The 12,272-nt window shown below is 43.8% G+C and overlaps 1 protein-coding gene across 1 annotated transcript; it reads right to left on the bottom strand.

Moving 5' to 3' along the window:
* Positions 1-7,096: 7,096 nt before the first annotated feature.
* On the bottom strand, positions 7,097-10,330 carry LOC125538229 (protein PHLOEM UNLOADING MODULATOR-like). The gene is made up of 4 exons (XM_048701503.1): positions 9,846-10,330; positions 8,110-8,504; positions 7,832-8,025; positions 7,097-7,632 (listed from the first exon to the last, which is right to left on the bottom strand). The coding sequence occupies exons 1-4, from the start codon at positions 10,178-10,180 to the stop codon at positions 7,237-7,239; spliced, it is 1,320 nt and encodes a 439-aa protein (XP_048557460.1). The 5' UTR covers positions 10,181-10,330; the 3' UTR covers positions 7,097-7,236.
* Positions 10,331-12,272: the final 1,942 nt, after the last annotated feature.

Raw genomic sequence — 12,272 nt, 5'->3', positions numbered from 1 at the left:
ATGTAAGACGCTTTGTACGTATAGAAACTAAAATGAGTTATGAAGAAAAATAAAGATGGAAGGAAAAGTATTCTAGAGTATTTGTCAAGCTTAACCTTATCAAGCTTTCAGATCAGCTTCTAAATTACAAAAAAATGATGAATCCTCAAATAAGAAAGAGCCAACAATTTGGAACATGCTACAAAAGTGGTGAAGATAGAAAGCATTCATCCTCTTTTTCCTTGTCGTAAGGAGTAGCTTTAGCATACATTTGTAACAGTGTAATGTTGGAAATATGCCCTAGAGGCAATAATAAATTAGTTATTATTATATTTCCTTGTTCATGATAATCGTTTATTATCCATGCTAGAATTGTATTGATAGGAAACTCAGATACATGTGTGGATACATAGACAACACCATGTCCCTAGTAAGCCTCTAGTTGACTAGCTCGTTGATCAATAGATGGTTACGGTTTCCTGACCATGGACATTGGATGTCGTTGATAACGGGATCACATCATTAGGAGAATGATGTGATGGACAAGACCCAATCCTAAGCCTAGCACAAGATCGTGTAGTTCATATGCTAAAGCTTTTCTAATGTCAAGTATCATTTCCTTAGACCATGAGATTGTGCAACTCCCGGATACTGTAGGAGTGCTTTGGGTGTGTCAAACGTCACAACGTAACTGGGTGGCTATAAAGGTATATTACAGGTATCTCCGAAAGTGTCTGTTGGGTTGGCACGAATCGAGACTGAGATTTGTCACTCCGTATAAACGGAGAGGTATCTCTGGGCCCACTCGGTAGGACATCATCATAATGTGCACAATGTGATCAAGGAGTTGATCATGGGATGATGTGTTACAGAACGAGTAAAGAGACTTGCCGGTAACGAGATTGAACAAGGTATCGGGATACCGACGATCGAATCTCGGGCAAGTATCGTACCGCTAGACAAAGGGAATTGTATACGGGATTGATTAAGTCCTTGACATCGTGGTTCATCCGATGAGATCATCGTGGAACGTGTGGGAACCAACATGGGTATCCAGATCCCGCTGTTGGTTATTGACCGGAGAACGTCTCGGTCATGTCTGCATGGTTCCCGAACCCGTAGGGTCTACACACTTAAGGTTCGATGACGCTAGGGTTATAAGGAATAGATATACGTGGTTACCGAATGTTGTTCGGAGTCCCAGATGAGATCCCGGACATCATGAGGAGTTCCGGAATGGTCCGGAGGTAAAGATTTATATATGGGAAGTCCTGTTTTGGTCACCGGAAAAGTTTCGGGTTTTATCGGTAACGTACTGGGACCACCGGGAGGGTCCCGGGGGTCCACCAAGTGGGGCCACAAGCCCCGGAGGGCTGCATGGGCCAAGTGTGGGAGGGGACCAGCCCCGGGTGGGCTGGTGCGCCCCCCCCCCCCCACAAGGGCCCAAGGCGCCCAAGGGGAGGAAAGGGGGCAAACCCTAAGGGCAAATGGGCCTTAGGGCCCATGCCTGGTGCGCCACCCTCTCCCCCTCCACCTGGCCGCCACCCAGATGGGATCTGGGGGCTGCCGCCACCCCTAGGGAGGGAACCCTAGGTGGGGGCGCAGCCCCTCCCCTCCCCCTATATATACTTGAGGTTTGGGCTGCCCAAGACACACGAGTTCCTCTCCTTCTTGGCGCAGCCCTACCCCTTTCCCTCCTCGTCTCTTGCGGTGCTTGGCGAAGCTCTGCTGGAGTACCACGCTCCTCCACCACCACCACGCTGTTGTGCTGCTGCTGGATGGAGTCTTCCTCAACCTCTCCCTCTCTCCTTGCTGGATCAAGGCATGGGAGACGTCATCGGGCTGTACGTGTGTTGAACGCGGAGGTGCCGTCCGTTCGGCACTAGGATCTCCGGTGATTTGGATCATGACGAGTACGACTCCTTCAACCCCGTTCTCTTAAACGCTTCCGCTTAGCGATCTACAAGTGTATGTAGATGCACTCTCCTTCCCCTCGTTGCTAGTTTCTCCATAGATAGATCTTGGTGACACGTAGGAAAATTTTGAATTTCTGCTACGTTCCGCAACAGTGGCATCATGAGCTAGGTCTATTGCGTAGATTCTATGCACGAGTAGAACACAAAGTAGTTGTGGGTGTTGATTTTGTTCAATATGCTTACCGTTACTAGTCCAATCTTGTTTTGACGGTATTGTGGGATGAAGCAGCCCGGACCGACCTTACACGTACTCTTACGTGAGACTGGTTCCACCGACTGACATGCACTAGTTGCATAAGGTGGCTAGCGGGTGTCTGTCTCTCCCACTTTAGTCGGATCGGATTTGATGAAAAGGGTCCTTATAAAGGGTAAATAGCAATTGGCATATCACGTTGTGGTTTTTGCGTAGGTAAGAAACGTTCTTGCTAGAAACCCATAGCAGCCACGTAAAACATGCAAACAACAATTAAAGGACGTCTAACTTGTTTTTGCAGGGTATGCTATGTGATGTGATATGGCCAAAAAGAATGTGATGAATGATATGTGATGTATGAGATTGATCATGTTCTTGTAATAGGAATCACGACTTGCATGTCGATGAGTATGACAACCGGCAGGAGCCATAGGAGTTGTCTTTATTTATTGTATGACCTGCGTGTCATTGAACAATGCCATGTAATTACTTTACTTTATTGCTAACCGGTAGCCATAGTAGTAGAAGTAATAGTTGGCGAGCAACTTCATGGAGACACGATCATGGAGATCATGATGATGGAGATCATGGTGTCATGCCGGTGACAAGATGATCATGGAGCCCCAAGATGGAGATCAAAGAAGCTATATGATATTGGCCATATCATGTCACTATTATTTGATTGCATGTGATGTTTATCATGTTTTTGCATCTTGTTTACTTAGAACGACGGTAGTAAATAAGATGATCCCTCATAATAATTTCAAGAAAGTGTTCCCCCTAACTGTGCACCGTTGCGAAAGTTCGTCGTTTCGAAGCACCACGTGATGATCGGGTGTGATAGATTCTTATGTTCACATACAACGGGTGTAAGCCAGATTTACACACGCGAAACACTTAGGTTGACTTGACGAGCCTAGCATGTACAGACATGGCCTCGGAACACAAGAGACCGAAAGGTCGAGCATGAGTCGTATGGTAGATACGATCAACATGAAGATGTTCACCGATGATGACTAGTCCGTCTCACGTGATGATCGGACACGGCCTAGTTGACTCGGATCATGTAATCACTTAGATGACTAGAGGGATGTCTATCTGAGTGGGAGTTCATAAGATGAACTTAATTATCCTGAACATAGTCAAAAGGTCTTCGCAAATTATGTCGTAGCTCGCGCTTCAGTTCTACTGTTTAGATATGTTCCTAGAGAAAATTTAGTTGAAAGTTGATAGTAGCAATTATGCGGACTAGGTCCGTAAACTGAGGATTGTCCTCATTGCTTCATAGAAGGCTTATGTCCTTAATGCACCGCTCAGTGTGCTGAACCTCGAACGTCGTTGCGAACATCTGACATACACATTTTGATAACTACGTGATAGTTCAGTTAAACGGTTTAGAGTTGAGGCACCGAAGACATTTTGAAACGTCGCGAAACATATGAGATGTTTCGAGGACTGAAATTGGGATTTCAGGCTCGTGCCCACGTCAAGAGGTATAAGACCTCCGACGATTTTCTTAGCCTGCATAATAAGGGAGAAAAGCTCAATCTTGAGCTTGTGCTCAGATTGTCTGAGTACAACAATCATTTGAATCGAGTGGGAGTTGATCTTCCAGATGAGATAGTGATGTTTCTCCGAAGTCATTACCACCAAGCTGCTAGAGCTTCGTGATGAACTATAATATATCAGGGACATATATGATGATCCTTGAGATATTCGCGATGTGTGACACCACAAAAGTAGAAATCAAGGAGCATCAATTGTTGATGGTTGGTGAAACCACTAGTTTCAAGAAGGGCAAGGGCAAAAAGGGATGCTTATGAAACGGCAAATCAGCTACTGCTCTAGTGAAGAAACCCAAGGTTGAACCCAAACCCGAGACTAAGTGCTTCTGTAATAAGGGGAACGGCCACTGGAGCAGAATTACCCTAGATACTTGGTAGATGAGAAGGCTGGCAAGGTCGATAGAAGTATATTGGATATACATTATGTTAATGTGTACTTTACTAGTACTCCTAGTAGCACCATGGTATTAGATACCGGTTCAGTTGCTAAGTGTTAGTAAACTCGAAATAAAAGGCTGCGGAGTAAATGGAGACTAGCTAAAGGTGAGCTGTCGATATGTGTTGGAAGTTTTTCCCAAGCTTGATGTGATCAAGCATCGCACGCTCCCTCTACCATCGAGATTGGTGTTTGCGTTGAGCATAGACATGATTGGATTATGTCTATCGCAATACGGTTATTCATTTAAGGAGAATAATGGTTACTCTGGTTATTTGAATAATACCTTCAATGGTCTTGCACCTAAAATGAATGGTTTATTGAATCTCGATCGTAGTGATACACATGTTCATGCCGAAAGATATAAGATAGTAATGATAGTACCACCTACTTGTGGCACCGCCATGTAAGTCATATCGGTATAAAACACATGAAGAAGCTCCATGTTGATGGATCTTTGGGCTCACTCGTTTTGAAAAGTTTGAGACATGCGAACCATGTCTATTGGTGTATATGCATGAAGAAACTCCATGCAAATGGACCGTTTGGACTCACTTGGTTTTGAATCACTTGAGACATGCAAATCATACCACATGGGCAAGATGACTGAAAGCCTCGTTTTCAGTAAAATGGAACTAGAAAGCAACTTGTTGGAAGTAATACATTTTGATGCGTGCAGTCCAATGAGTGCTGAGGCGTGTAGTGGATATCGTTATGTTCTTACTTCATAGATGATTTGAGTAGATGTTGAGTATATTTACTTGATGAATCACGAGTCTGAATTATTGAAAGGTTCAAGTAATTTCAGGGTGAAGTTGAAAGATCGTCGTGACAAGAGGATAAAATATCTATGATATGATCATAGAGATGAATATCTGAATTACGAGTTTGGCACAGAATTAAGACATTGTGGAAATTGTTTCACAACTAATACAGCCTGGAACACCATAGTGTGATGGTGTGTCCGAACATCATAACTGCACCCTATTGGATATGATGCATATCATGATGTCTCTTATCGAATTACCATGATAGTTTATGGGTTAGGCATTAGAGACAACCACATTCAATTTAAATAGGGCACCACGTAATTCCGATGAGATGACACCGTATGAACTATGGTTTAGAGAAACCTAAGCTGTCATTTCTTAAAAGTTTGGGGCTGCGACGCTTATGTGAAAAAGTTTCAGGCTGGTAAGCTCGAACCCAAAGCGGATAAATGCATCTTCATAGGACACCCGAAACAGTTGAGTATACCTCCTGTCTCAGATCCGAAAGCAATAAGGGATTGTTTCTAGAATCGGGTCCTTTCTCGAGGAAAAGTTTCTCTCGAAAGAATTGAGTGGGAGGATGGTGGAGACTTGATGAGGTTATTGAACCTTCTCTTCAACTAGTGTGTGGCAGGGCACAGGAAGTTGTTCCTGTGGCACCTACACCAATTGAAGTGGAAGCTTATGATAGTGATCATGAAACTTCAGATCAAGTCACTACCAAACCTCATGGGATGACAATGATGCGTACTACTTCAGAGTGGTACGTAATCCTGTCTTGGAAGTCATATTGCTAGACAACAATGAACCTACGAGATATGGAGAATCGATGGTGGGCCCGGATTCCGGTAAATGGCTCGAGGCCATAAAATCCGAGAGAGGATCCATGTATGAAAACAAAGTGTAGACTTTGGCAGAACGGCTCGATGGTCGTAAGGCTGTTGAGTACATACGGATTTTAAAAGGAAGACGGACAATGATGGTAAGTATCACCATTAAGAAAGCTCGACTTGTCGTTAAGATGTTTTCCGACAAGTTTAAGGAGTTGACTACTATGAGACTTTCTCACTCGTAACGATGCTAAGAGTCTGTTGGAATTATATTAGCGATCACTGCATTATTTATGAAATCTTGCAGATAGGATGTCAAAACATTGTTTCCTCAACGATTTTCTTGAGGAAATGTTGTATGTGATACAACCGGAAGGTTTTGTCAATCCTGAAAGATGCTAACTAGTATGCAAAGCTCCAGCAATCTTTCTAAGGACTGGAGTAAGCATCTCGGAGTTGGAATGTACGCTTTGATGATGATCAAAGATTTTGGGTGTATACAAAGTTTATGAGAAACTTGTATTTCCAAAAAAGTGAGTGGGAGCACTATAGAATTTCTGATGAATATATGTTGTTGATCAGAAATGACGTAGAATTTCTGGAAAGCATATAGGGTTATTTGGAAAGTGTTTTTCAACGGAAAGCCTGGATTAAGCTGTTTGAACATTGAGCATCAAGATCTATAAGGATAGATCAAAACGCTTAATGATACTTTCAAATAAGCACATACCTTGACATGATCTTGAAAGTGTTCAAGATGGATCAGTCAAAGAAGGAGTTCTTGCCTGAGTTATAAGGTATGAAGTTAAGACTTAAAGCACGACCACGGCAGAAGAAAAAGGAAGGACGCAGGTCGTCCCCTCTATACGGTGTGCCATGCTGAGTACCGCACCTGATGTGTGCCTTGCCACATATCTGGCAAGAGGGTACAAAGGTAATCTAGGAGTAGATCACCAGATAGCGTCGACTTAGAGATTGACAGATAGAAAAACTGACAACATATTTGTACGAAGTCACCAGAATTATAATATTATGAAATACATTCTGATACACATCTACAAATATGATATTTTAATTATGAAATAATATGATATTTTAATTATGAAATACATTCTGATACACATCTACAAATATGATATTTTAAGTATCTAATATAACTAGTTAAAGAGAGACATGTAATTGGAGTTTGAGAAGTTCAACTGCCATGTTCAAATCATCAGTTTTGTTCTCTAATATCTTCGGTCGGTGCAGAGGAAAGAACACAGCAGGACTGCTACAGTTCACGACGACACAAGCTCAAAACATGATCGACAGCAACATTTTGCAAACTTATCAACTTATATCGAATTGACGCCGCTAAACTGAACTTGCATTTTTGCTCAAACATGTTTCCTGCGAGAAATGACACTCGATGGTCTCAAACTGCAGAGAACAATAGTGTAACCAAAGAAAATGGGGTAAAATCTAAGGGATTCTAGCAACTGAAATCACCCGTCACTGGTTAAAGTAAGGGCAAGGACAACACAGGTCAGCGTGAAAATAATTGTAGCTGCAGCGAAGGCCAGGATGGCTCTCTGTGAAAAGCCGGGCTTGTCATGGCCTGCTAGCTCAACCTCCTTCAGCAGATCCCGGATTTCATTGACGTCTGCATCCTTTGCTGCATGAATTAGCCTGCTCTGAACCTCTTCAAGCTTAGCAAGCCTTCTAGCTCGGCTGGCATCTCTAGCAGACCAGATGAACCGTGTCATCCTCCACAAGAGGATTCCGACGTAGATTGCCACGACGCAGTCCACGGTGTAATGATGCCGTTCACGTACCTCCCTTTGTGCACTGTGCAGGACGAGAAACCATATTGCAACAGAAATCCAGCCTCCATAAGCTTCCTATATGCGTGTGAAACAGGTCGAAAATGAGTTAAGATGTCATCAATTACATGCAACTGGTTAAACAATATCCAAGAAAATGGAATATAGAACCTAGATTGGAAGTGGTGGCTCCAGATAATGGAAATTCAGTTTCAGTACAGCGGGGGATATTCAGACTATGGTGTTGTAACACAGAAAAGTAAAATGAATTACGTACCGTCCATGCCATGGCAGTAAGAACAGCGACAAGCATGTGCCCACTATACATAAGATCATTGCAACCTCCACTGGCTTTTTTCAACAGATGGTACCATGCAGGCCCCTCTCCAGGGGTTGGCCTCAAAATGTCTACTAAGAAACTCATCCGACCCCAGTCAGGACTGTACTCATCAGGGTAAGCTTGAACATCAGCTGTATTTTTTAAAGGACAATTCAGTTTTCAAATCCCAGAAAAATACATACTTCAATTACGTGATATAAGACAAATACACTAACCATAAGCCATATCAGTGTCTATGACCGCACGAATAGCATGTGAATCAGAAGCATATGGAACATAATATTTTTGCGCCCAGGGATGAGGGTGCCCAGGTATTTGATAACGACCTGCAGCGCACCAAGGTCTCGCAGATGGAAGAATTGTACCAACAAAAGTTGCCACCCGAAGCAACCGTCCGACTGCCATGGTGAACATATATCTTGTGGCTATTCCAAGACCAGGAGCCTTGATGCAATCAAACAGCACTGAGAACCCCAACATCATAAATAACATCAAATAATGGTGAAGAGTGATAACATGAGCTCTCAATAGATCAACAACACTTCCAGGAAGCTTCTCATTCAAAGCTAGAAGCAGCCATTGGCCAGTGTCAGGAAGTGGAGCAGCAGATCTGTTAAAACAATTAAAAAAAAGGTTTAGTTTACAGGTAACTGTGTGAAAATTTAGGATCCATGCATGTATTTATCTGGGCAAGGAAATGAGAGCACGCAAATAAATAACTATAAAAAGTTAAAGTCCGTAAGTACTGCAACTCCTTGACAATGAGAGCCAAAGTATGACCGAACCATGATCTTTTTACAGAGGGCAAGTTGACAACATATCACAAAGGCAGTTACACTTAGCTGAAAAGCCATGACCAAATAAACCTAGTGCAGTCCCATCTTGCCATCTAATGAGGCATGATATGAACTTCTTGATGTTTTGTCAATGGGCACAATGGGAGCATATTTAGGGAAGGTTAGCTCATTTATGTAAATCAGATTGAGAGAGTAAACACCAATGCTCAGTAATCAAACAGGAATACACTTGCCCAAGCATGAAGCAATGCTTATGCCTTTCTTAACCACTTAACTTCTAGATGCCCCTTTGTTCAGATCATTGATACCTTGCTTAAACTGAACTCTTTGAAACACTAATCACCATAAAAACTTTTGCTTATTTTGAACAAGAAATAATGTGGACTTCTTTCTTCATTACAAGGCTGCAAAGGAATATTTTAAAACTCCAAAAATAGCATGGAGTAACAACAGTCAAACAAGGTATGTACCTCTAGCAATGACCAATAACCCACAGAAATATGATTGAAATAAAACTTGACAGACGAAGAGGCTACACAAAGATGCATTTGCCACGCAACATTCACCAAAATTATATACAGCAACAAGAAGCCGTAGCAACAATTAATCGACAAGGTTCACTTTACGCACTTGTCATGATAAATACTATCATCTCCATGAATCTCTATTACGCCACTGGTTTTGAGCACCATAATAATAAACAGGATAAACGCAGCATTTTCTAGGTTTGGTCTACCTACGAAATAAACTTCTTCAAGATCCCCCAAACTGCAGTCTCTGAAATGTTTCACAGCCCTCTCCAGGATAACAATTGTATGTCATTACAAGCCTAATTCTTCACCCGTCAAGTTTAACCATTATCCACACTCAACAATTAAACCCCTACTCCAAGACACACGCCTCTCTGATACAAACTACTCGATTGTTTCACTGTTCAAAAGTAATCCTCCAAGATCATACCATCCTGACACGAACCACACACTAGAAACATCTGAAAAACATATCATCAAGCATCATAAACCAAAACAAGCACCAAAAATAGCAACACAAACCAAATCTCTCCGAGATCCATGGCAATTCGCGACCAAACAGCTCGAAAAGCTAAAGCATGTGCCAAGGAGGAAGCTCCCTCCTGAGTTCCCAAAGATACTAACCCGTGCCACTGGAGCCCCATCAGGACGGAGACGAAGCGGACGGAGATCATCTCGATGAGGAAGGCGCTGAGCATGAAGACGATGGAACCGAGGAAGGGAAGCACCGCCCGGAGCTCGACATCCCAGTGGCGGTAGAAGGGTGCGCGCGCGGCGGCGGCGAGCGCCAGCGCCGCCCAGAGCACCGGCTGCAGCCGGTCGTGCCATGTCGGCGAGAGGTACCGCAGGTAGTCAATCCCCACGTACAACGCCGCCGCGAAGCTCAGCCCGCAAAATCCGAGGAGCCGTCGGGAGACCGCCTGCGGCGGCTTCCGCCTCGGTGCCTTCGCCCTCGCCATGGCCGTGAGAGCTTAGGTCTGGTCACCTGGTCATGGGCTGATGTCAGCGAGGGCCGTCGAGATCGGGACACTCTTGTGGGCACAGACTTGGTTGCAGTCTTGCAGAGCAGCCGACCGGTTCAGATGAGAGATGAGAAGATGTATCACACCTCCATCGGGGAAGCCCTCGGGGCACCTCTTTTTGCTAGAGAAATTTCCAAATGCCCCTCAAATCTTAACTCCTCGGTTTCTTTGTCGTCAATTCTTCTAAATTTTGATTTACATATTCCATGTCAACTACTCCTCCATCTTATAATATAAGAGTATTTTTTTATAGTGATATTGTGGATGCAAAAAAAAAATATCACTTGCAGTCACTAAATTTGTCGTGGTTCGCGGTCGTACTTTGCAACATCTAAAATATGATCACCGAAGTGGCTTAAATGACTCACATACAGTTTGATATTCATATTTCACTTAGTTGTTATACGGTTGACGGGTCCAACCGCCACATGAGCGATAACTATATGGACAACGTGGTGTGACATTTTGAGAGAAAAGAAATACCCTGGGCCCCACCCTGCGCATTAGCCAAGCCCGCGAGGTCGTGAGATCAAATATCCATGGCCGAGGGGTGCTTTTATTTCTCTCGTCCATCTGACAGATAGCTCAAGGTGTTTTTTTTTTGCAAAATGTCACATCATATCCACACAGTCGCCCATGTGACAGTTGGACATGTTAACCGTATTCCAGCTAAGCGAAATACATATATCAAATCATATGAGTGACCGTACGCGAGCCACTTAAACCACTTCAGACCATATTTTGGATACTGCAAAGGACAATATCAAAGTGAATTTTGCAACAACTTTAGTGGCCGCAAATGAATTTTTCTCTTGGGGGTAAAATTACCCCATGTGATGTCCCGACTTAATCGTGCACTAATCATACACGTAAATATGCATGATCAAGATCAGAGGCTTACGGGAAGATATCACAACATAATTCTAGACACAAATTCATCAAACATAAAGCTTTATATTACAAGCCATGGCCACGAAGGCTCGAATATCGTAAGTTAGCGGAAGCAATAATATCTAAGTACAGACATAAGTAAACAAGTCAGCCTTAAGAAGGCAGAGCAAAACAACGACATCTAGATAAAAAAAGGCGCAGGCCTCCTACCTAGGAGCCTCCTATCTACTCCTGGTCGTCCGTCGGTGTAGTAGTAGTCATCGACGGGATCAGCTGGTTCCCGGGCTCCGTCATCTGATCGCATCATCAGTAAAGGGAGAAAAAGATAGAAAAACAACCGTGAGTACTCATCCAAAGTACTCGCAAGACTTACATCAGATCTATGCTAAGTATGCATCAGTATCAATGGGAAGGGGCTGTATTTGTGGACTATACTACAGAATTGCCAAAATAGAGGGGAACGCCCACTCTATCGAATACTAGCATCTTGCAGCGTCTAAATGCAAAGGGGTCGCCAATCGTCCTTTGCAATCTTGCGCGTTGCGAGGATGGTCGGGATTAGTCCTGGCTACCTCTTTATACAAAGCAGGTGCTTACGCAGACCACCCAGGCGCGTGCCACTTAACTATGACGTCTGTAGAGCTTTCAGGAGAATCGTACGACGTCGAGTGACCATACTTATTCCCGCGTGGTGGTTAGTGCGAAAAGGACACCGGCCTACTCAGATCACATATCCAAACCCGTTCGTGTCTTGGGAGAGCGCGGAGACGATCAATGATCCACGATCTGTGGTCCCGTTTCCCCGTCTTGCGGACTTACGACAAGGGCCAAGACTGCCCAGCCGTGACACGTAATTATCTCGCGAGTACCTTCAGGGTCAACCCGACTTCACATCTCTCGCGGGTACCCCTCGGGGCCGACCCGACTTCAACATGTTTGAGGTAAAGTCAAGGTAACCGTGTGTTCATAACAACAAGGGGGAAATCCGAGGAATCACCCTTGATGGATTTCCACTCGATGCAACCGTCAATGTGGCCTTAGAGGAATCACCCTCGAAGGGTTCACATTTGATGTGTTGCACGACGGAGTCTTTATCGGGAGTGGTGAAGGAGGAATCACCCTCCGTAATCCACGACCG

This window comes from Triticum urartu, chromosome 2 (assembly GCF_003073215.2).
Source record: "Triticum urartu cultivar G1812 chromosome 2, Tu2.1, whole genome shotgun sequence".
NCBI classification, from domain to species: Eukaryota; Viridiplantae; Streptophyta; class Magnoliopsida; order Poales; family Poaceae; genus Triticum; species Triticum urartu.
Note: the sequence above shows the minus strand (reverse complement) of the source record. Positions and strands in the feature narration are given on the sequence as shown.

Coding starts and splice junctions, on each gene's coding strand:
- LOC125538229 (XM_048701503.1), bottom strand. CDS start 10,180: ATGGCGAGGGCGAAGGCACCGAGGCGGAAGCCGCCGCAGGCGGTCTCC. Junction 8,026..8,109: donor AGACACTGATATGGCTTATG/GTTAGTGTATTT, acceptor TAAAAAATACAG/CTGATGTTCAAGCTTACCCT. Junction 7,633..7,831: donor TTACTGCCATGGCATGGACG/GTACGTAATTCA, acceptor ACACGCATATAG/GAAGCTTATGGAGGCTGGAT.